The 24,976-nt window shown below is 52.8% G+C and overlaps 2 protein-coding genes across 2 annotated transcripts; one reads left to right on the top strand and one right to left on the bottom strand.

Moving 5' to 3' along the window:
• Positions 1-3,038: 3,038 nt before the first annotated feature.
• LOC128783155 (olfactory receptor 14I1-like) lies at positions 3,039-8,110 on the top strand. The gene is made up of 4 exons (XM_053933755.1): positions 3,039-3,254; positions 3,824-3,989; positions 5,900-6,410; positions 8,104-8,110. Exons 3-4 carry the CDS (start codon positions 5,923-5,925, stop codon positions 8,108-8,110), a joined length of 495 nt encoding a protein of 164 aa, XP_053789730.1. The 5' UTR covers positions 3,039-3,254; positions 3,824-3,989; positions 5,900-5,922.
• A 4,108-nt stretch (positions 8,111-12,218) lies between these two features.
• LOC128783161 (uncharacterized) lies at positions 12,219-16,016 on the bottom strand. Its single transcript, XM_053933761.1, has 2 exons — positions 14,460-16,016; positions 12,219-14,184 (listed from the first exon to the last, which is right to left on the bottom strand). Exons 1-2 carry the CDS (start codon positions 14,667-14,669, stop codon positions 12,562-12,564), a joined length of 1,833 nt encoding a protein of 610 aa, XP_053789736.1. The 5' UTR covers positions 14,670-16,016; the 3' UTR covers positions 12,219-12,561.
• Positions 16,017-24,976: the final 8,960 nt, after the last annotated feature.

Genomic DNA, 24,976 nt, shown 5'->3' on the forward strand with positions numbered 1-24,976 from the left:
CTCCCCCTCTGGAGGTGAATGTGCACAATATTAACCCCGGAGATTGGGTCCTAATAAGAACCTGGACACATACTCCCCTTACACCCCGGTTTGAAGGGCCATACCAAGTGCTGTTAACCACCCATACAGCGGTCCGGACACAGGAAAAGGGGTGGACCCATATTAACAGAGTGAAAGGACCTGTGGCACCACCGAGAGGAGACCGAGATCCCAACACTCCCACAGACACCTCTACAGCCTGGACAGCTACATCGATCCAGGATCTGAAGATAAAACTGAGGAAAGTTCCCAAAAACTAACTTTGGTTTCAGACTGTTCTCTGAATTGTTAACCTAGCAAGAAGTTATACCAGTTCTGTAAGAGTTCTTTTGATAAGTTATACTTACACGATTACCTAGGATCTTTATTTTCCATCGGGTGGAGATCCCCTTTAGAGAGGGAAATTTAGGATAAAGGGAGGGTGCAGAACGGGGCCAGGGAAATGGGCACCCTGAGACAAAGAGGAGGCGGCTCAGAGGAGGCAAGACCGGGGGAGGCCAGAAGAGAAAGAAAGGCTCCTACCGGACTCCGGAGAGCGAGAGTTCTCTCTCTGAGAAGGGTTGTGATAGCAGTCATTATGGTTCTGAGTCTTGTAGGGGGAAAAGAAGTAGACCCCTGCGTAAAATGCTATCACCCCATATACGATGGAGAGAACGTGGAATCTCTAGTTTGGGTGCATACCAACCTGAGCCCCGTATGCTATAATAGTTCCCAATTGGATGTATGCCGGGAGGGAGGAAAAACTTATTGGATGACTAGAAACATTGCCTCTTTTAGGCAGAGACTCCTAGGGAACTGCCCTATGAAAGATACTTGGTTATGTTTTGAAAAGAAAGAAGAAGGAGTATCAAGTGGAATAGATATGATAAAGGAAAAGAGAGTTGAGATGGAGACTGGAAATAAAGACTGGGGAAGCCTGGGAGGGAAGAACCTATTTATAGACCTGATGGAGAGAATTAGTAAAGAATTGAACGTAACAGACTGTTGGATTTGTGGGGGTACACGAATGACAGACGTGTGGCCATGGGAAGGGGTGAGTTTGGGACCTAAGGAAGTATTAGAAGTACAGCAAGTGGAAGAGGGTCGGAGTAAGTTGGAAAAGAGAAGGAAAGAGAAGTGGGAGTTGAAAGCAGAAGTTATTGGGGAGGAATGTATCTTGAGAACTGGAGAAAAATTCCATACCCTTGTAGGAAAATTGGCTTGTAAGAGGTATCTGATTACCAAGGGGATCCCCTTCTTCACTCGGTGGGTACCCCAAGAACCAAATAGATACTGGACAAGAAATAAAACGGAGAGGGGATGCATTTACAACGAGAGAAGCAACCTTTATGAATGTGCAGAGGAGAGAGCAAATCCTTTTAAAGGAGTAGGATCTATAGCTAAATTTTGGGATCTCCCTCATGAGGTTAAGGAGGAGTTTTGGGAAGCCCCAGAAGGTTTATTTTGGATTTGTGGGAGGGCGGCATACACCCACCTTCCCAGAGATTGGAAGGGGAGTTGTACAGTAGGGGCCATAAAACCTAGCTTCTTTCTACTACCCAAGGGAGCTGGTCAAAATCTGGGGGTTCCTGTTTATGACGATCTGGGGAAACTAAATCGAAAAAGAAAGAGGAGTTTGATTGATATCGGGGGCACCCAAAAGTGGAAAGGGCAAGTGTGGACCCCAGATGAGATTATAAAGACCTATGGGCCGGCCACCTGGGCCCAAGATGGATCATGGGGCTACCAGACTCCGATATATATGTTAAATAGAATCATCAGGTTGCAAGCAGTCCTAGAAACAGTGTCCAACAGAACAGCTTTAGCCTTCGACTATGTCAGTGAGCAGTTATCTCAGACTCGAACAGTAGTCTACCAGATAAGATTAGCGGTAGACTACCTCCTGGCAGATGAAGGAGGGATCTGTGGCAAGTTTAACACCACAGAATGCTGTTTAGAAATCAATGACCGAAGTGAGGTAATCAGGAACATATCACAAGAAATAAGGAAGATTGCGCATGTAGGAATGCAGGAATGGTCCTCTCTCTTAGAAACAGATTGGTGGGATAACTTCTGGGGATGGAAAGGTGCATGGTGGAAGAAAGTGGTTGTTATTGGGATAATGGGACTAGCGGGATTACTGTTTCTTCCTTGTATTATCCCCTGCTTAACCCGATTGATTATATCAATAATCCAGTCCAGTCATTCGGTTCCCACAGAGAGCGCTAAGATCATGAAATTAGAAGATGTGGGAAGAAAAGAGGCTAGAAAGTTGTATGCCAGATATAAGAAATGGGGAAAGCTATACGAAAGAGAAATAAATACAGCTGGTTGACGCGGGCTGAAGCCCGGTCAAAGAGAAAGAGGGGGGAGTTGTCATGGATAGAGTTTGTTAAAGCGGTTATGCAATGCTGTTCTCAATACTGTACACTTATCTGTTTTCTATATAATGTTAAGAGCTGATGGGTTGTTGTTGAAGTTATGACTTACCTGTTTTATCTTTCTGTATTCTGAAACCCAGATCCTTGTAAACCCTCTCCCTCGCGTCGGGTACTCCTGCCGCTGCTCCCCGAGAAGCTTTCCGGGTTCCCAAGATGCCTCGCGGAGAGTGCATATTAATTATCATATCTCCAGAATTACTAAAATCTGGATTATCCCTAGAAAGCGAGCCCAGAACTACAAATTACCGGTGCCCATAGGTCGGGGACAATCCCTGGTAGCAAGAAGAGTGCATAAAAACATTCCGGACTAGTCACTGCAACTTAGAAGCCTAAAGAAGATCACCTCCTAAGACTGCGAGCCGATTGACGAGTCTCGGACGTGTTCCGAAGAAGGTGGAGACTTCCGACCCTGCCGGTATCCGACAGGATCGAGGCCCTTCCTCCGTTTGCCGGCTCAAGGGAGCAGCGGTGGCGTCGCGAACCCCGAGCCCCCTACCCCTTAAGCTGAAATCTCTTAATAAAGGCCTGTTTGATTGGAGCACAAGGTCTCCTAGGCCCATTTATTTCACTCTGGTGGATGTTGCACATAAGCCCCACTCCCATCGCAGGGGTGAGTAGTGTGTCCCTGCTGACCCCACAGGCTGAGCCCTGGTTTTGTGGGATCCATTCCTGGGAAATGCAAATATTTCTCTTAAGGTCCCCTGAGAAGGAAGAACAAACCTACAGGAGACAGTAAGTCCCTGGAGGAATCCAAACATCTGGAACAAATCCTGAGTGATGTGGAGAGACGCCGTGGTGGGTGCATTTCCCTCAGCCTTCCCCTGGGACTCAGCAGCTGGGGGCGTTCCCTGCACATCTGGACACGCCGTGCCCGGCACAGCGGGAAGGGATCCATGGCAGCCTGGCTGCCCCGCTGCTGCTTTCACGGCCTGCAGGGCTGTTTCCCAGCCTGGCCTGGCTGCAGCTTCTCCCCAGCCTCTGCAGGAAGGCATTTGGCAGCAGCTGACAGGGAGCCCAAACTGCACCATGGGCCTGAGATCCCCTGCAATTTCCTGGTCTCTGGGTTGATGCAGAGAGGCAGCTGTTTGCAGGAGGGAGGGCCCTGGCGCAGTTCCAAAACCCTGGCCATTTTCCTTGTCTTTATCCACCCTTTGACAAGTATTGCTTGGAGCAGAACAGCACAGCACAGAGGAATTATGGCATGCAGGCTCAGGGGTTTGGGTACTGGGCAGTCCTGTGCCAAGGGGCGGCAAGGCCCCAGCTCTGGGGGAAACAGAGACCAAGGACCTCTTGTCCCTCTGCACCGTGCTGCCAGCTCAGCAGTGGAGCACAGCACGGGCTCACGCTCCCCATTGCTCCCACAGATGCAGCCGGCACCTCTACACATGCTGACAAGACCTGGAAAAGCATGAGAAGAGTTTTCTGCTGAGGAACACCTTGTTTGGTTAAGTTGATGGCCATTGTGCTTGGTGCAGCACTTTGCCTGATGATTTGCTCTGCTGGAATCTGGTATTGCTGGAAGAGAAAATGGTGAGTGTTTTGGTGATCTCCACCTCAAGCAGCTTCCTTTAATGGCTGCTGATAGTCAGGGAACATTCCCAGTGAGGCTACAGTGGAGCTGCGGCCAGTCTGTGGTTGTCCAAAGAACTCTGCTGAGGGCTCTGCTGCTGCCCAGTGCTTTCATTGGCCTCTTCATTGCTGGGCCTTGTCCTGGGGGCCCGCTGGGGCTGCAGCCAGTGCTGGCTCCCACTGAGGCTGCCTGGCCAAGAGCAGCCCCGGGGGCACAGGGCACAGGCGAGGCAAGGTGGGGAGAAGAAAGAGCAGGGACGAGATTACCCTTGCAAGGCAGTCGTGCTCTGGGGCCCGCTCCTGGCCAGGGAACCTGCCCAGAGCCGTCCCCTGCTCGCCGGGGCCTTGAGGGGCAGCTGTCCAGCTGGGCCAAGCTGTGCCAGCAGCTCCAGCCGGGCTGGGGAGCCTTGCCAGCTCTTAAGCAGAGATTGATGTCACTCCCCCAGACCAACCACCATGGGCAAATCTCAGGCTTGGCCTGGAGCAGTGACCTTGAGGGCTGTCCCCACTGCAGGGAGGAATCTCCACAGCCCCCAAGAAGGGAAATGTCAGGAGAGGCTGCCATTAAAGTTTGGGACGGGGCTTTTCTAGTCTGAAGTGCTGCCCTGTGGGTCAGATGTGCCCAGGCTGGGCCAGCTCAGCAGCTCTGCAGAAGCTCTCAGTGGTGTCACTTGGTTGTTCCTTTCTCTGGGGATTTTCCAGCTCTGACACAGCTTCAGCTCCCTCTGAGGTTGTGGAACTTAGGGATGGAGGAGTCAGGCTGGTTTCACCATTATTCACCCCAAAACAGCGCGACCCCCCTCCTTCATTTCCCACTGGGGGCTTTGCAAACAGGGCCTTGCGGGAGTTGTTTGAGCCCTTTGCAGGCAGAGCCTCCTGCTCCAGCAGGAACTGCCTTTCCTGTGCCAGGAGCAGGGCAGGTCCCGCTGCAGGAAAAGCCCCAGGCCAGCCCCAGCCCAGGGAAGGCCTCGGGCACAAGGGCAGAGTGCCGTGCTGGGAGCTGTGCCAGGCAGAGCCTGAGGCACCAAAGGCACCTTGGCAGCAGCAGCTGCTTGCAGGGCATGGCCAGAATCCTCCCTTGGCAAGCCGGCCTGGTGGCCAGCACTGCAGAGCTGCTGCCTCAGGGCTCATTTCTGGCTGGGCTCTGCCCCAGCCCACAGAGTGTGACCTCAGCCCCGACTCTGTCCCGGCCCTTGTGCCTGAGCCCTGCAAAGCCCAAAGGTCACCTGTGCCACCCTGGCTCTGCCAGCCCCTGGGGCAGGGGGAGGAAAGGCAGAGAAGGGGCTGGGTTTGGCTGTGGGATGTGGGGTCCAGCAGAGACAATGAGGAGTCAAGGGAGCATTTCAAGATCTGCTAATCATGAAGCCTGTGACAAAAAGTCTGAATTCCCCGTCACTCACTCTCATTCCCCTCACTCAAAGCACTCTGGGTAGCACTGACAAAAAAAGCAGAGAGCCAGACCAAGCCTTGGTATCCCTCCGTTTCCAGCTGCACAGGGAAATGTAGAAAAAATTAGAGATGCTGAAATGAAAGGGAAGTCTTCAAAAAGGCCACGTTATTTTTCCAGCACATTGGAAGTGGAATCACCCTGAAATAGAGGAAGGTGAAATGAGCAAAGGGCACCTGTGTGGGACCAGCAGGTCTCACTGCACTGGGGCACAGGGAGCCCTGTTTTCCCTCTGGGCTCCCCAGGATTCAGGCTGAGAGCAGTGTGGAAGATGAGGCAGCAGCACAAACCTGAGCTCAGAGAAAAAAGGCTGAGCAAAGTTCAGCCAGAAAAGAGAAGAATTTTTGAGGGAATTTCTAATATAAAAAGCATAGGAATGTCACAATGAAATCTTTCCCAGCTTGTCAATATCTTCTTTCAATAGTCCATGACTCCCAGAGTGAAGAAATGTCCAACAGCAGCTCCATCAGCCACTTCCTCCTGCTGGCACTGGCAGACACGCGGCAGCTGCAGCTCCTGCACTTCTGCCTCTTGCTGGGCATCTCCCTGGCTGCCCTCCTGGGCAACGGCCTCATCATCAGCGCCGGAGCCTGCGGCCACCACCTGCACACGCCCATGTTCTTCTTCCTGCTCAACCTGGCCCTCAGCCACCTGGGCTCCATCTGCACCACTGTCCCCAAAGCCATGCACAATTCCCTCTGGGACACCAGCACCATCCCCTACTCAGCATGTGCTGCTCAGCTGTTTCTGTTTCTCTTCATCTCAGCAGAGTTTTCCGTTCTCACCATCATGTGCTACGACCGCTACGTGTCCATGTGCAAACCCCTGCACTACGGGACCCTCCTGGGCAGCAGAGCTTGTGCCCACATGGCAGCAGCTGCCTGGGCCAGTGCCTTTCTCAATGCTCTCATGCACACGGCCAATACATTTTCCCTGCCCCAATGCCCTGGGCCAGTTCTTCTGTGAAATCCCACACATCCTCCAGCTCTCCTGTTCCAAATCCTACCTAAGGGAATTTGGGCTCATTGTGTTTCCCATTTCTTTTCTATTTGGCTGTTTGGTGTTCATTGTTTTCTCCTATGTGCAGATCTTCAGGGCTGTGCTGAGGATCCCCTCTGAGCAGGGATGGCACAAAGCCTTTTCCACCTGCCTCCCTCACCTGGCCGTCGTCTCCCTGTTCCTCAGCACTGGCACAGTTGCTTATCTGAAGCCCCCTCCATCTCCTCTCCATCCCTGGATCTGGCCCTGTCAGTTCTGTACTCGGTGGTGCCTCCAGCCCTGAACCCCCTCATCTGCAGCCTCAGGAACCAGGAGCTCAAGGCTGCAGTGTGGAGACTGATCACTGGATGCTTTCAGAAACATTGAACTGCTGGCCAATTTCTGCCAATCACTTGTAATAAAAGTAATTTTGATACTTTTGTTGGTTTCATTTTGGAGGTTCTTTCTCATTCTTATACTTATTTAATATTGTCTACAATAAAGGAAATCTTTTGTGCCATTTCTCATTTTGTTTCTCTCCACCTTCCCTGGGGCCACAGACTGTGTCAATGAGGGGCTGCGCTCTCAGTGTCTTTAAAGGAACTCAAGGATCTCCCAGCAGAGTTTTCTGCAGAGCTGCCCTTTTGTTGCCTTCTCTGGAGCTGCAGCAGCAATGTCTGTGTGCAGAGCTGGGAGCAGATCAGCGCTGGCACAGCAGCTGTGCCCAGCAGCAGCAGCAGCACTTGGTGTTGCCAGTGCTGCTCCCGTGGCCCTGCCCCGCTGCCCTGGTGGCCCTGGTGTTGCTGCAGGGCCTGAGTGCTCTCGGGGCTGGGCACAGTCCTGGGGGTGGCAGTGCCGGGGCTGCAGCAGGGACAGGCCATGGGCACTGCTGGGGCAGCGCTGACGCCTCAGGCCAGGGCCTGGGGGCTCCAGGCTCCTTGCACAGGCTCTCTCAAGAACACGGCCAGGCCAATGCTCAGCACAGAAAACCCCCGTCAGCAGCCCCAGGCTGGCCGTGGGCCGGCTGGGGGCAAACAGCACGGCTGGTGCTCTGCCAGGGCCCTGGGGGAGACGGGAAGGAGCAGCAGAGCAGGGGCTGATCCATCCCCAGTGCGCTGCACAGCCCAGGGCAGCGTCCCAGAGCGTCCTCGTGGAGCTGCCAGCAACATCCCCCCTCTGCAGCCCTGGCCTCTCCCCCAGCTCACACAGGTGCCACATCCTTGCAGGCACAGACACGGCAGCACTGGCTCAGGAGCCCCTGTTTGCATTGCACACAGCAGGCAGGAGCACCCCCGTGCTGGTGCTGTGGGGACATGAACCTGAGGGAGCACAAATGCCATCAGCCCCTGGGGCCAGGAAGGGCTGGGGGACGCCAGGGAAACCACTCAGCTTTGTCCTGGCCTCTGCACTCAGCCAGAAAGTTTGTTCCCATCAGCTGGGAGTTCCCTGTCCCACTGCAGACGCTGTTGCTCAGAGCCAGGGCTGCCTGGCAGCCACCCCCAAACTGCCCTGAGCATTTCCCTGGCTTCTCCTTTGCTTTCTTTCCTCTTCTTCCTACAAATTTATTCCCATTGCCCACCCCTGTTCCCTGCCCTGCACACAGCCCATCCCTGTTTGCCCTCTCCTCTCTGGCCCCCCTCCCCCTTGCAGTTCCTGACTTGGCACCATGGGAACGGCCCTTGGGGAGCAGGATCATCCCACAAGTGCTGCAGGAATTGTCTGCAGGCTCCTGCAGTGCCTCGTGCTGCTCCCTTGCCAGAGGCAGCCCAGGCCAGGGGGGCACATCTGGGCTGCTGTGTCTGCCTCTGGGGCTCCCTGTTCTGGGCAAGGAGGAGGAGCTGCAGAGGCTCTGCAGGACTGACAGGATGGGCTTTGGGGCTGTGAGGAGAAGCTGAGGGACCTGGGCTGCTGGAGCTTCTGAGGAGGAGGCCCAGGGCTCCTCCTGCAACTGCTCCAAGGGTGCTTGCAGAGAATCCCAGAATCAGCAAGGCTGGAAAAGACCTTGGAGATCATCAAGTCCAACCTGTGCCCTGACACCGCCTTGTCTCCCCTGAGCCTCCTCTTCTCCAGGATCAACAACCCCAGCTCCCTCAGCCGCTCCTCACAGGACTTGTGTGGCAGAGCCCTCACCAGCCCTGTTGCCCTTCTCTGGACACGCTCCAGCCCCTCCATGTCCTTCCTAAATTGCAGGCCCAGAACGGGACACAGCACTCGAGGTGCTGCCCAACCAGTGCCCAGTACAGGGGAAGAATCACTGCCCTGCTCCTGCTGGCCACACCATTCCTGATCCATAGGAGTGCCAGGGCTTGGATGAGGGAAATGGTGGGAGGGGCTGGGGACAAAGTGTGATCGATTGTCAGCCATGAAGGGTCTTGATTTTCATATCTATTCAGACAGCATTAGAAGGTGCTGCGGATCAATATCAATTGGACATTGCTGATATCAATCCATAAACAGGAAAATAGTACAAAACAGTTCTCTCTGCATTGTTTTTAATATAGTAGATTCACTTTGAATACACTTATGAAATCTCTCTAATTAAGCACAGAAGAATTGAAAACTTCAGTTATTTCCAGCAGCTTTTCCTCTTCGTGCGATTTGAACCAACGTTTATGAGCTTTTCCCACTGGATTCCTGAACTGAAGAGCTCAAGAAAGAAGAGGCCTGTGGAGCAGGAAAATTCATCAGCAACCTCCAAGGGGCTGAGGATCCATCCCCATCAGAGCAGCACTGAGCAGAAATGGGCACAGCTTTGTGGCTGCCCCAGCTCTGGGATGGGCCCTGGGCCTGGAGCAGGAGCAGCTCTGGGGGGCCCCAAGGCCGGGGCTCTTGTGCTGGCCTGGGCAGATGGGATGGCAGCAGGGGCTGCAGAGCTCTCAGCACCTCAGCCCGAGGGGAGCAGGGCAGCCAGGGAGCCTCCTTGTGCCTTGGCCAAGCCCCTTCCCCCATGGTGGGGCTGAGTCCTGGCTGAGCTGCAGCTGCTGCTGTGCCCTTGGCAGGGGCTGAGGCCGTGGGGCCAGTGGCCAGAGCAGCCTGGCCTGAGCAGAGCTGTGGGGCCAGAGCCGGCTGGGCTGTGCTGGGGAGAGGCCCTTGGTGCTGCACAGAGCTCAGGGCAGCTGGCAGAGCTTGCAGGGAGCTGGGCTGGGCTCCGAGAGCCTGGCACAGACACCAGCAGTGTCCATCTCAGCCTGGTTGAGCGTGCAGGGGCAGGACTCAGCCCAGGCCTTGTGGGGCAGGGCCAGCGCCTGTGCAAGGCATTGAAAACAGGCAAGTGCCCGAGAGAGGAGGCTGCTCAGTGCCCTTGTGGGCATGGACACAGCAGGGAGGGGGCCCAGGACATTTGTCAGCGCCAGCCTCTGTCCCCAGCCCTTGGCAGCCCTGGCTGCTGAGCCCAGCTTTGGCCTGGGCTGAGTTTGGCTGTGGCCCAGTTCCATCCTCCTGCGGGGCTCAGGGCCTGTTCCCGGCCATGGCCAGCCCTGGCCGGCCTCTCTGCTGGCCCAGAGGCCGGCAGAGCCCGGGGCAGGGCTGTCTGTGCAGCCCCACAGGTGCCACGGGCTGGGCAGGAGCTGGCAGAGGCTGCCCAGCAGGGAGGCCATGGGGCACAGAGCCCCAAGGCTGCCGTGGGCACCACGGCACAGGGGCCGTTCCCAGCCGCAATGCTCCTGTCCTGGGCTGGGCCTGCACAGGGGCTGTGGCACCATGGCTGGGCCAGCACAGGGCCACCAAGGGGCCACGCAGCCGCTGCCGGGGCTGGCAGCAAGGCCGGGCACAGACAAGGAATTGCTGAGCGTGGCCTGCGCTGGCCAGGGCTGACTGTGCCAAAGGCAGAGCTCAGCTGCCCTTGGGGGCTGCAGGAACACTCAGGAGCCCAAAGAGCCTCCATGGCTGTGCTGGAGACCAAGGCTGGAGCAGGGAAATGCAGGGCTGCTGTGCCATGGGGAGGGCATGGAATTCCAGCACACACCTCAGCTCTCTGATGATCCCGGCACCGTGCTGGGCCCTGTTTCAGCCTGGAGCAGAGCAGATGTTGATGGCACAGGAGCCCTGCGGGGCTGGCAGGGATCTGCAGCTTGCAAGGTGCTCTGCTCTCCCTCAGCTCCTCTCTGAGAGATGCAATCCCAGCTGGGCACCTCAGGGCACAAGTGGTACTGCCTGTTCATGGGCACACAGCTGATGTCTGCCTGGAAAGGGTCACAGGTGTTAATACTTCTACATTTCATATTATACAAGGTCATTTTATTATCTGGCTCACTTGTGTACTTTTAAGAAACAGCAAAATTTTCCCTCCAGGAACAGGAATTTCTTGGAGGTGTACTGATGGCAGGAGGAGAAATACTGATCTTGCCTTCTACTTGTGTAGCCAATATGCTGTTTATTATTTCCTCTCCCTATTCCTTCAGGTGTTTCCAGCTCTCCTGTTGAAATGGCCATGACTGAGGCCATCTCTTCACTAGACCAGCTGGATCTATGCCCTTCCTGCTGCTCCCAGGTTTCCTCCTCCAGATGCTTTCTGGTCATTCAAGTGCCTCTCAACTGACTGGTTTCATGCTTGGAGCTTCAGGGAGTTGTCCAATCTTTCTGAAGTTCAAATAAAGATCACATTAGACAACATCCTCATTGTGTTTATATCTATCACAAAATTACCTTTTCTTGTGTCTTTGTCTAAAACTGTTCCTGTACAGAAATCCCCTGGGGATGGGGGACATGTTAGATGCTGCTGGGACATCCCAGAGAGCTGAGGGAAGAGCTGGGATGGTTATTAAACTGTTCAAATGTTCAACTTGTGTTTGTTGGCAAGAAACCTTTTGGTGCCTCTGAGTGTCACCAGTCCCTGAGCGCAAAGGACACAAACCTGATGAGTTGTGGTTCCCACTGCAGGGGCACTTGGACCTTGGCTCTCCACAGGAGAGCTCTTCATCCACTTCCTCTCTTTTCCTCCCTCTGGCCATGGAGGGAGCTCCTGACTTCAGCCTGTGACTCGTGTGTGCAAAGAGCAAATCTGGGCAGAATCGGGGCAGGGAGGGTTTGGGGGCACCTTGGGATCTGTGCTGGGCACAGAAGGTGTTTCCATTGCTTTGAGACTGTCTGCTGTGCAAAGTGGATTTAATAGCCAGCAGAGGAATGGCTTTTGCATTTGATGGAGCTGTGCCTTCCCATGGTTTTGTTGCCTGACAAGAAACAAACATCCCCAAGGGTCATGACATGCACCGGTGTCACAATGGCCTCTGGGCACCATGTCACCGCGGGTCACAAAAGCCTGGTGGGCATGGCTGCCCTTTCTCCCAGAGACCTCTTGTCCCACCTTTGTTCCTCCCCTAAACATCCCCAAAGAATCCCTGTGCCAAAGTGCCAAAGTGCTTTTCCCACCCAGCCCACCCTGGGTCCCAGCCCTCAGCCCTGACCTCCTCGAGAAAGATCATCAGGAAGGCAAAAGCTCCATTTGAACTTAATCTGGTGGCCACTGTGGAAGACTATAAAAAGTGTGTTTTTAAAAAGATTAATAACAAAGGAGGGCCAAGGAAAATGTCCATTCATTATTTCCTAGGGGAGTGGGGGAGAGTGGAATTGTGCTCAGGAATATGCCAGGGGCATCCTGGCATTCTGTGTCAGCCATGGTGTGGGCAGCACAACCGGGCTCTGATTGTCCCCCTGTGCTGGGCACTGGTGTGGTCACGCCTGGAGTGCTGTGTGCACAAGTGTGCCCCCATTAAGATTTGATTAGTGGGAGATGGCTCTGCGTGAATTAAGGTGCCAAGGAGATCATGTACAAAAGTCTACAACTGGGATTTTATTTAACAATAAATGTGGGGTAGGGAGATTGAAATGGACTGGAAACAGGAGAGTGAGAAGGAAAGAGGGGGAAAAGCGAAGTTGCGGTGCGGTGGGGAAGTGGTCAAACAAAGGACAGGTCCAGACGCTTGTCTCCAGCAGTGTCACGTTGGTCCTTGTCACCCTGCCTTGGGTGCCACCCACCCATTCATCAGTGTGTACCCAGGGTTTTTCTCTCCCTGCTGCCGTTAGCTCTGGGAGCTGCCGCTGCCCCTGGGAGCTGGGCATCCTTAGGGTGAGCCGGCGTCTTTGGGCATCGTCCTGGTGCTGGCCCCGGGCTCACTCCTCCGGCTGCCCCCTGAGGCAGCTGAAGGAGAAAAGGCGGCGCAGAGCCCGCCGGGCCGTCTTGGCCGTGGAGCGCCATCGCCGTGGGGCTGGGGGCTGCGGGACGGCTGCGCTGCCAGCGGGGCAGGCAGGAACGCAGCGTGCCAGGGGCTGGGCAGGCACCAGGCCAGCTCCTGCCAGCGCCTCATCCCTGCAGAGCTTTTCCTGGGGAGGGGCGGCCTGGGCATGGCCAGCCTCCTTGCCAGCTTCTTCGGCCTCGTCCGCAGGGTCAGCAGGCAAGGCACAACCCACAGACATTTTTGGGTCTTCGAGTGAGGCCGTGGGGAGGAGCTTGCTGTGCAGCTCGATGCAGGGATTGCTGTCCATGGGAGAAGCTGGTGGTTCTGCTTCCTCCTCTTGCAGCAGGAGAGGCAACGGGCTCTCTGCCTCACTGTCACTCTCTCCTGCCACTGCTCTGTCTTGGAGCTCTTCTTCCTCCCACATTTCCAGGAGCTCATCTAGAACGGCGCAGGATGGCGAGTCACCAGAGACAGGGCACAGGCCTGCCAGCAGGTCAGGATGTGCAATCCCTGCGTTCTTTTCTGTCTCTCCCGTGGAGTCCTTGAGGGCATTGCATGACTGCGAGTTGTCCCAGACAGGGCACAGCTCAGCCAGCAACTGGTCAAGAGACACAAGTTCTGAGGACGTTTGTGTCTCTCCTGCAGCATCAGCGATCACACTGCAAGTGCTGTGCGGGACCCAGGGGCCTGCAGCTGGCTCCAGGGTGAGGCTTGATGCATCCTTGAGGATGCACTTGGACCTCATGGGGCTTTCTGCGTCGTCCAAGGAGGAGAAGATGGCTCTAAACATCTCTTCATGGACTTTGTCTTCCAGCTCCTCCAGCTCCTCCCTCTTTTTCCGCAGACGCTGCATCAAAGCCTCCTCTTCCTCTGGGAACAGCCGCTTGTGCCGTGCAGTTTGCTGGGCTGGCCGACGAATTCCCTCTGCCTCTTGGCGGGCACTTAACCACTTGGGGGTACTCAAGGTGGACTTGACAGACCTGTTCTCACGCAGGTATGGGCCCAGGTCTCTAAACAGGTCACTGCAGGTGTTGCCCCCATGCCCTTCCTTCACCTTGATGAATTCCTCTATCTCAGAGTGCCCCAGGTGCTTCCAAGCCGGCTGGGTCCCAGTGCGGATCTGCAGGCTGTGTGCGGGTGGCACGGGTGGCAGGTGATGGCCCTGCCTTGCTGCTGAGCCATGCCAGAGCCCTTCTGTTCTCCTTGCCAGGGAAGGCATTTCCCAGGCTCCACCAGCAGCCAGAGTGCCCCGTGGTGAAGGTGGTACCATCTCTGGCTGGCCTCTGGCCACGGGGCCCACAGCACGTGCTGTGCCTCCGGGAGAAAACCCAGGGGCTGCTCCTGGTGCTGCAGCTGGCAGATGGGGCAGCTTGACCCTTGCAGAGGCTGCTCTTTGCATTTCAGGGCTGAGCTGGCAGGGAGGTACCAGCGGCAACTGAGGGCCGTGGAGAGGCGGCAGGTCCGACACGGACAGTCTCTGTGGCCGTGTGACACTGCTGTGTGGCGTGTTGTTCCTCCAGGTGACCTGAGGTGCCGCCTGTGGCTGCCTGTGGGTCACCTGTGGGAAGCAGGAGGAGGCACGGGATGGAGGTGGCTGTGCGGGCACAGCGTCCCCCACGTGCCTGCAAGGCCGGGCCTGGCCCCAAGGCCGGTGCTGGCCACAGCAGCCAGGCTGGGCCGGGTTCCCAGCTGGGCTCGCTGCCTCTGGGGCATTGCTGTGCCTGGGCCATCCCAGCACTGTCCCCTCCACAGAGCATGGCCTGGTGCCAGGCCTGGCTGTCCCTGCCCCAGGGCTGTCCCTCTGCAAGCTGTCCCTCCATCCCTGTCCCTCACCTTTTGCTGCTTGGACCTGAGTGGCCACCCCTCACGGGGCTGGCCGTGGGCATTCTCCTCCTCCTCCTCCTTCAGCATTGTGGCAGTGCTCTGGTGAACACTGGCCACAATCACCCAGGGGAGCTGCTGCCTCCAGAGAAGCTGCTGCCTCCTCAGAGAGCTGCTCTCGTGGGAGTGGCCCCTGCAGGGATTGGCAGCCCCAAGGGTCATGACATGCACCGGTGTCACAATGGCCTCTGGGCACCATGTCACCGCGGGTCACAAAGGCCTGGTGGGCATGGCTGCCCTTTCTCCCAGAGGCCTCTTGTCCCACCTTTGTTCCTCCCCTAAACATCCCCAAGGAATCCCTGTGCCAAAGTGCCAAAGTGCTTTTCCCACCCAGCCCACCCTGGGTCCCAGCCCTCAGCCCTGACCTCCTCAAGAAAGACCATCAGGAAGGCAAAAGCTCCATTTGAAATTACTCTGAAGGCTACTGTGAAAGATTATCAATGTCTGTTTTTTAAAAAAGATTAATAACAAGGGAGGGACAAGGGACGGCGGGATTCTGGTCAGGAATATGCCAGGGGCATCCTGGTATTCTGTGTCAGCAATTGTGTGGGCAGTACGACCGGGCTGTGACTGTCCCTCTGTGCTGGACTCTGGGGAGGCCACACCTCATATCCTGTCCCCAGCTTTGAGTCCCTTTACCCTGTGGCTCCATTTAATACAAATTACCAACTCCTCGAGTGGTAATACAGTTATCTCTTGTGTGTTTGTCATAAATATGTGGTGTATTGCGGATTAGAGGCAAGGGTACAGTTAATGGATAGGTTTTCTCATTTATGGTTCAGAAATACTGCAATTATGGAACATTTCATGCACTGAGTTCATTGTATGTGGTTTACATGTTGGATGGATATAATTTGGTTTATCTTCTGACAGGATATACAGGATGATTATAAACAGTAGGCAGAATATAGCCAAAACTAACAAAAGTACAGATGGATGCAACATTAAATTCAAAATTCCAGTTGCTGTGTGTGGCCGTTGTCCTGGTTCAGGGTAAATTTGGGAGAGAATCCCCAAATGGGTTCCTCTAGAAGGCAGATTCAATTGGCCCCTCCCCCCAACTGGTTTGGGGAAAAATACTTCCCTGGAGAAAAGTGGAAAAAACTGTTTATTAAACAAGAAAACCTAAACAATATTAACCAACGAAACTTCTTGCCGCTTTAAAAGAGAGACAAACTCAGAAAAATCCCCCCCTGCCCGGGCTGCAGCTCGGCTCACTCAGTCTTTGATCAGTCCCTCTGGCGCTGGAAATGCCACGGCCCAGGCCCGGCCCGCTGGGCCACAGGTGCGAGCTGCCGGTGCTCTTCTTGGTGTTCAGTCCAGAGCAGGTTTGAGCAGGTCCAAAGAAAAGGAAAAGCCACAGTCCAGGGAACTTCTTCACCTCGGCTAGCTAAAACTAACTAAAAGCAAAGGAGAGTTCTGTCTCGCTGTCTGTCCATCTGCAGACAACACAGTCCAGGAGCAGGAATGTGGAGGAGTGAGTGCAGTTTCTGAAAACAAACTCTGCACTTCTTCTCCCTCCCTTCATTCCTGAAATAAGTCTTAAAGGTGCAAAACTTATTATTCAGCATAAACAGAACAGACGACTGGGGATAAAAGCATCATACAGTCAATCCAGGACACTCACCTCCTCCTTCATCTCCCTCATCTCCTCTTTGAGGTCCTTGATCACAGCAGAGACATGAGCCTGCATCGGGCCACTGATCATACTCTCATCATTTCTAAGCCTGTTGGCAGCAGAACCCACTGTCTCTCGGTTGGTATCGGCATTAATCGTTGCAATGAAGGTGGTGAATTGAGATGGCCCTAGATTTGCCAGGCTCCACAACATTTGCCCTGGGCACCTGACCTTGTTGGGGTCATTAGCATGCTGTCCATCCCTCCCAAAGAGTACCTCCAATACTGCCACTTCTCTCAGCTGTTGGATCCCTTCCTCAAGGGTCTTCCAGCACATTCTATGGTGGTGCTCCTGCATTCTCTCCCTGTGGACAAACCTCTCTCTGACACTCATTAAAAGCCACTCCCACAGGGAAAGGGACCCTGACTCCCTTACAAAAATCTGATTCATACCTGAGTCCTGGGTCAAGGCTCCCAAATTCCTTGCCTCACCACCATCCAGTTGCATGCCTGTACCCATAAGGTCCCAGACCCAGAGTAACCAGGTTGGATAAGCCTCACGTCCCTGTCATACAATGTCTTTATGCAGATTACAGAGACCTTCGTACGTCAGGGACTCAGTGATGATCTCAACCATTGGGTGGTGAAGGCCCTCCATTCTTATCCTTGTCTGGGTGCTCTGATTTAATCTTAGACATGCTTGAGTGTGAATGAGGGCAGTGAGCTGTCAGCAGGGGCTGGCTGGGCGAGCTGCAATGCCTGGGCAGGGAGCTGCAATCCCTGCCCCAGCTGTGGTGGGCTTCACTCCCTGTGTGGATGAGGGGTGGCATGAGCAGAGCACACAGAGATTTCAGGAACGTGGGCGGGGGGATTCATGGCCAGCACCTTGCAGCTGATCCCCTTGCCCCCTCCTCTCTTGTGGCCATGGCAAGAGCTGGGTGGGATGGCCCTGGCAGAAAGGTCTCCTTGGATTCCTGCAGATCCAGGCTCTGACCGTGGCTCTGTTCCTCTCTCTTCCAGCCCTTCAAGCCCTGAGTGAAGACGACAGCCCCTCCCGCATAAGCATATTTGTTCAGGTGATGTTTGAGGGAAGAGCTGCAGAACTACTTCCATCTGCTGGCTCAGAAGAACCAGTGTCTCTTTAAGACCTGCAGATCCCTTGGAAGGTGAGACCACCTGGAGACCAGAGGAGACCAGCTGGAGCTCCAGGCACAGCTGATGACTGGCACCGCTGAGCCTCTGGGAAGCTCCCATAGCTCCTGCCTTCACCCTCCCTGTTGACAGCTCCCTCCCTGCAGCCCTCAGACCCTGCCCATCCCCTTTCTTCCTTTCCAGCTCATCCCTTTGCTTTGCCTGCCATTCATAAACTGCTTGGCTGCTTCACTTACCTGCATCTCTGTGGAGCTGAAGCGATGCAAATCCGGGGCCCTGGGACACACAGGCCCCTCCTGCCATTCTCTTCCACGCCGTGTTTTGTGCACACACACAGAGGAACGAGGGCAGATCAGTGCTGAAAGTCCAGTTCCACAACACTGTGGAGTTACAGATCTTGCTGAGCACCCTGGAGCCCCTGGATTTTGGAAGAGCCAAGCTGAGGATGCTCTGAACCCAGCTGTGAGGGATTCCATGGCAAGCATCCACAGAGGGCAAAGGAGCTTGGAATGATGGAAGTTTTCAAGAAGAGCTTCCTGAAAGCACAGCAGTGCTCCATCCCTGCACAGGATCAGGAAGAGGGCAGAACCAGAGACCATCTGGGCTTAACAGAGAGCTTTGGGTGTGCCTAAGAGCAAATGAAGCAGCAGCACAGTGCCCGAGACTCAGGCATGTGACCGTGCCAGTGCCCGGAGCGCTGTCAGGCAGTGCTGGGATCCTGGGTGTGGTTCTGGTCCCCACAAGGGAGCAATGGCAGCCCCAGCCTCAGACCCAGTCAGAAAGCCAACCAAGTGAGACCAGAGGTGTTGGAAACACCCCACATTGGGGTGACCCCGGGAGGTGGTAAAATCTCTCCTCCAACCCGGGCCTTCAAAGAAAGACTCAGTAGTCTTCAGTCATCCAGTCTCAAGGCAGTTTATTGCATGTTATCTCAAGGCACACAGACTCCCTGGCATTCTCTCTGACTCCTTCTCCCTCTGCGTCTCTCTCTGTCTCTCTCCCTCTCTGTCTCCCTCCATCTCCGTCTCTGTCTCCGTCTCCGTCTCCGTCTCCGTCTCCGTCTTTGTCTCTGTCTCCGTCTCTGTCTTTGTCTCTGTCTCTGTCTCTGTCTCTGTCTCTGTCTCTGTCTCTGTCTCTGTCTCCATCTCTGTCTCTGTCTCTGTCTCTGTCTCTGTCTCTGTCTCCATCTCTGTCTTTGTCTCTGTCTCCGTCTCTGTCTCTATCTCTGTCTCCATCTCCGTCTCTGTCTCTGTCTCTGTCTCTGTCTCTGTCTCTGTCTCTGTCTCTGTCTCTGTCTCCATCTCCGTCTCTGTCTCTGTCTCTGTCTCTGTCTCTGTCTCTGTCTCTGTCCCTTTCTGTCTCTCTCCGTCTCTCCCGCCCAAGGGGCTGGTGCCATCTTTTATATCACACATTACGTATTAAATGTTTATAGTTTTTCCCCAATGCCTATCACCTATATTGAACAGTGACTTTCTACTCTAAACCAGTCTGTGAGTGCCAACATCACCAAGAACATGGGGAATAGGAAGGAGAAAGAAGGAGGACAGGGCACGCCCAAATCCCTCCCATCTTACAACTTCTGACCCCCATGTACAAAACTCACACCCCTCTGTACAAGGCCTAAACCCTCCTGTACAGCACTCAAAAATCCTTCCTTTCACTTTGTCACTACTTCTACTATAATATCTAAACTTTTGTGATTTCTTGTTCTTCCTGCAAGGCTGGTAAATTGTTCCATGGGTCAAATTCAAAACCACAGGGGTTTCCTGCTGCCTGCCAGGGTCTCGGATGCTTCTCACCTGGACCAGGAACATCCAAGAGCGTCTGAGGGACACCTTGGGTTCCAACATCTCCCCCTCCTGTTTGCACCAAGAAGACCTGCCTTGCCACTTTGTCCATGACCCGCCGAATGCATAGAAAAATGCACAGCAGAACAAGCAGAAGAACTACAAATCCTATAAGGATATAAAATGCTATCTTCAAAAGCTCCCTCCACAATGGTGAGAGACTAAAAAGGTTGATGAAGTCATCCCACCAGGATCCTGTAACTTCTTGCAATTTGCTGATGCTGTTTTGCATTTGTCTTATATTTTCATGGATAGATTTCAAGTGATCAGACAAGTTCATGCAGCACATCCCCTCAAATTCTTCACACCCATGTCCGTGTGATAGCAGCAAATAATCAATTGCCGCCCTGTTCTGAAGCGTTGCTTGTCTCGCACTGTCGATATCTGTTAACATGTCGCTCAGTGCAGAGGAAATGGCACGAGTGTGTTTGCTCAACCAACACGCCATGTGGTCCAATTGTGTCAAGGCCACCCCCGATGCTGCTTGGGGTGAGAAAATTCTCCGAGCCTTGTTTCAGGTATAAACCTCATCATCACAATTTGGGCCGTATTGTTCAATGGATCTTATTTCCCTGCGTGTCAGTTCCCTCAAAGTTTTCAAATTGGGTGTTAACAATGAGAGTTCTCCAATGCTGCATGGACCGCCCCTGATTTTTGCAGGGATAGCAGGCCAAATTCTGTCCCCACAAATCAAGAAAATTCCTTTTGGTAAAACGGCTGGATTCTGGAGGGATAGTTTGCTCATCATCTTGGTGTAATTGCACCAGGATGATGCATTTCTGTAAAAGAGCTGTTTTGGAGTGACATCTATCATGTGGTTATCTGTCTCTGTCACTCCCGATGGGTTGAATATGATGCAAAATTTCATTCTTGTTGACCTAAAGATGTCCAATTCCTGGGGTTTGAAACGAGCCACAGGAAGGAACTGTGTCCAAACACGCCATCCTTCCACAGGATCCGAAAAAGATTTCAGAACCTTTGGAGGGATGTTCTTTGGGATCGGCCAGTCCTTCACCAGCACACCTACCAAACATGTCGAGAATGGTTTCCCCGTCCTTGAATGAGTCAGACAAATGCTGTCCAGACCTGCTGCCTTTGCCAAAGTTTCCCACACATTTCCCTTTGGCTATCTCATGGGAAAATGTGCCCTATTGCCCATGGCAACAGGCAAAAGAATGAAGCACATGAACACTGTCTGTCTGAACCCTATGCCCATGTCCTCACTCTCTGCGAGAAACCTTGCAGTGCAGCAACACCCGAATGACACTCGAGTCCCAAGAAGAACCCCAAGTCTCTGAATTGTCAATCGTTGTCTGATGAGATGTTTGCAGCGCCGTTGTCTGCCTTCGTTTGCGTGCCTGTCTCTTTGCTTCTTGGATCTGTGTCCGCTTGGTAAGGTTTCACGTGCCTTGCTGACACCCACCTCAGCCCTCGCCCTGTGGAGACACAAGCGAAACCCTTGCCCCAAGTGATTAATGTGAATGGGCCTTCAATTTGTCCTGTCTCTGGGTTTTGGATCAAAACTAAAGGATTTTCCCTTAGCTTTGCTTGTGTGTTGTTCGTGAGGTGTCTGATAATTGGTGGAGCGGGCTCTGAGAAAGAGCCATTTAAAAAATTCAACACATACAGAGCTTTGTTCAACCGCATATAAGGTGTTGCACCTGCCTCCCCCCTTTTCTGTTTATCCAAAAGGGATTTCAGGGTATGATGTGTTCTTTCTATGATTGTTTGACCTGTGGGAGAATGAGGAATACCGAAAATGTGTTTGACTCCCCATTTCTTTAAGAATTTGTGAAGCACTTTGCCTGTGTAGGTTGGTCCATTATCTGTTTTTTTTTCTTGTGGCACTCCTAATGATGCAAATGCTTGTAAAATGTGTCTGCAGGCATGTTCTGCGGTTTCCCCTGTATGTAATGATGCGAATGTTGCCCCTGAGAATGTGTCAACTGAAACATGGATGTTTTTGAGCCGCCCAAAAGATGGGTATTTTGTGACATCAGTTTGCCACAGCTGGAGACTTTGCAATCCTCTTGGATTGACTGCTCCTGTGGATGCAGGTGGCTGCACAAGTTGACAATCTGGGCAAGCACTGATGATTTCCTTCGCTTGGCTTTTTGAAAGCCGAAAGGATTCCATCAATGCTTGGGCATTTTGATGGAAAAATGCATGGCTCAATTTTGCTTGCTCGAAAATGTCTGGCAGTGTCTGCGAGATGGACATTGTGAGCTTGTCTGCGCGAGCATTCCCTTCTGCTAAAAACCCTGGAAGTGAGGAATGCGCCCTGATGTGTGCAACAAAGTATTTGTGTTCCCTGTTTTCTAGGATTGTTCTCATGCATGATAAATATGAATATAAAATTTCATTATCTGTGTGCTTCAAAAGTGATCCCTCCAATCGTTTGACCACATTCGCAACATATGCTGAATCTGTGATCAGATTGAGAGGTTCCAGAAATAACTGAAAAGCCCTGACCACTGCTGCCAATTCTACAAATTGTGGTGAACCCTGCACTGTCTTGATGTCTGATTCCCATTCCTCTGTTTTTGGGTTTTGCCATGTGATCACTGATTTGTGGGTTTTCCCTGAACCATCAGTGAACACTGTCACCCCTTCCACTGGTTCCTGACTTATTTTTGGTTTTTCTCTAAAACTTATTTTTGCATTTAGCATTCTGTGAGCTGGAAGATGAACTGTGCAAACTCCTGGATACCCTAACAACGCGATCGAAATATCTTGTGATTTTTGCATTGCCCACTCAAAATATTTTTTCTTCAAAGGTAAATGAATGATTGAGAAATCTCTGCCTGACATTGTCAGCAACCTTGTCGTTGCTTTGATGATGATCTGAGCCATCATCTCCAAGTCTATGAGAATTGTTTTTGAGGGCGTGTAAGCTAAAAAAAACCACTCTATCATCAGAAGAGGGTCTCCTTGAGATGAATCCCATTGAAAAATCAACCCATACAGTTGTGCTGTTTCCCCCAGCACTGCCAAATGGAAAGGTAGTGATTCCACAAAGCAATGTGCCTGTCTCTGTTGAATCATATCTGTGATCTTTTCAAGATCTTTCCGTGCTTCAGGCGTGAGAGTTCTGGGAGATCTGATGTTGTTGTCCCCTCTCAGGAGATCAAGCAGTGATGAAATGTCATCATTTGTGATTCCCAAGATCGGTCTCATCCAGTTGATCTCCCCCAAAAGCTGTTGCAAGTTTTGCAGATTGGTGACTTTTGTGTTGATCTCCAGTTTTTGTGGCCTTATTGTTTGCTTTGTGATCCTCCATCCCAGATATTTCCAAGGTGCAATTTCTGGTATTTTTGAGGCACTAATTTCCATTCCTGCTTTCTGCACCTCTGCAATCACACAGTCGCGGACTCTCTGCACCTCCTGTTTTGTTGGTGCTGCAATGAGCAAATCATCCCTGTAATGAATGATTTTTGTTTACGGATGTTTCTCCCGCGCTGGACGCAAAACTTGAGCCATATACCATTGACAGATGGTCGGAGACTTTTTGAGGCCCTGTGGAAGAACGGTCCAATGGTACCTTTGCAGGGGTTCCTCCCTGTTGAAACTTGGGACGGAAAATGCAAAACGTGGAGCATCATCTGGATGGAGTGGAATGCTGAAAAAGCAGTCCCTGAGATCGATGATGACAAGCAACCAATCTCTCGGGATCATTGAGAGACATGGAAACCCCAGCTGGAGTGGTTCATGTCTTCAACGACCTCATTGATCTTCCTGAGATCGTGAAGCAGTCTCCAAGATCCTGAAGTTTTCTTGTGAATGACAAACACTGGGGAATTCCATGGGCTATTCATTGGTTTGATGTGTCCCTTCTGCAGCTGTTCCTGGACTAACTTTTTCAGTGCACTCAATTTCTTTCGCTCAAGGGGCCACTGATCCACCCAAACAGGATCATTGGTTTTCCAAGTCAATTTCAGAGTGGTGAGTGCCACAGTGACCCCCGTTAAAAATCCAATTCCAATCTCAGTCCCCACTGTGCTAAGAGGTCTCTTCCCCACACTGTGATGGGTTTTTGCACAATGAAAGGACGAATGATTGCTGTTTTTCTTCCTGGACCTTTGACAACGAATGCGTTCTCACTCTGCATGCATAGGGAACTTCCTCTTATGCCTGTGAGAGAACCCAAAGGTGCAACCAAGTCCCATTCCTGGGGCCAAAAGATGTATGAGATGACTGTGACATCTGCCCCTGTGTTGAGCATCCCTGTAATGACGACTGTTTTTTCATTACAAGTCAACTGACAGGTAACAGTGGGACGATCTCGGCTCAAATGTTTCACCCAGGACGCATATATTTCTGCTTGATCACCAGAAAAGGAGTCTTGCTTGTTAAACACTGGCACAATTTGTTTTCCTGCATGAGATGGCAAAGCCATGGCCTGGGCTATCGGTGTATTTTGTGGAATTGTCAAAGGTGGTTGAAGGGCTTTTGCCGTGACCATCAGCTCCTCGTTGTGGTTTGCTGAAATCAAGGATGGATAAACAACAAGTCCAAGAATGCTGCTTCTGTCCCTGGCCATTATCAAAAAATCTTGCCTTTTCCAGGAAGTCCCAGTTACACCCGTGGGTATCACTGTGTGGCTGTTGTCCAAAGGACACATCAATTTGGCGGTTGCCAGCACGCATTGGAATCCGGGCGCTACCAAGTCTGGGTCGCTGGGGATTTTGGAGATTGCTCTGCTGAGGGGATCTGTTTGTTGTTCCCCGAGGGTTGTCCCTGCTGATTTTGCGTCACCGCCATGATTTGTGTCGGAGCGCGCTGGCGATGATTTGTGCTCTTTTTCCCGTTTCCCGGATGCGGTAGAGGTCTTCCATCCACATCTGTCTGTGAATTACATTCACTCACAAGATGTCTCCCTCTCCTGCATCGGGGACAAAGGTCTGGTGGTTTGTCGGGTTCTGCAAATTGTGGGCAATTCTTTTTAATATGTCCTTGTGCCCCACATCCAAAACATCGCCTTCCTGTGTTGCCATTGTTCTTTGTGTAATTTGCAAGAGCCTCCTTCACACGCTTCTCAATCCTCTCTCCCAACTGCTCTTCCACGATGGATGCCACATGCTGTGGTGTCCCCACCTTGCTGCATGCCTCTATCATGTCTGCCAAGTTGGTCTGGTGCAGCATCATGCTGATGATTCGCCTTCATTCCGGGTTGGCATTGGAAAAAGCGAGGCTCTTGATCAAATGTGGCTTCGCCCCCTCATCGACCACTTGTCGTTCCACTGCTTGGGAAAGACGATCCATGAATGAGGAGAATGGCTCCGAAGGACCCTGCTTGATCTCCGTGTAGATGTTGTCCTGGACTCCCACCGGAGCAATCTGTAGGATTGCTCTCCGTGCCGCCTCCTTGATGTCGCTGAGCACGTTCCGTGGAAGCCTCACCGCTTGTTGAGTCGGGTCGTCTTTGGGAGGATCACCAGCAAGGTGCACCATGGTGAGGTTTGCATTTGGTCCACCCTGGTATCTGGCTCTCAGCTCCTCCAGGGATCTCCTCCACGCCTTCTGCCACACGAGAACTTGGGTGTCTGTAAGAACTGATGTTGCGAGATGTTTAAGATCATAGGGTGTTAAATCATACATACCAAAAATGCTCTTCAACATTTGTTTGAAGTACGGTGATGACAACCCGTTGTCTCGGATGGCTTTAGCTAAGTCTTTGATCGCACCACGATCTAGGCGTTCCCACCTTGGGTTTTGTCCCTGAGCGTCATAGCTCACTGGCATCATGATGTTTCCCGAGCCCTGCAATAAACCTTTCTCCTTTTCCAATTCTGCTCAAATGTCCTGCCAGTCTAGCTTTGCGCTCGGTAAAGCTGGAAGTTTTGTGGGTACTTG

Source organism: Vidua chalybeata, unplaced genomic scaffold, assembly GCF_026979565.1.
Source record: "Vidua chalybeata isolate OUT-0048 unplaced genomic scaffold, bVidCha1 merged haplotype W_reject_20, whole genome shotgun sequence".
NCBI classification, from domain to species: domain Eukaryota; kingdom Metazoa; phylum Chordata; class Aves; order Passeriformes; family Viduidae; genus Vidua; species Vidua chalybeata.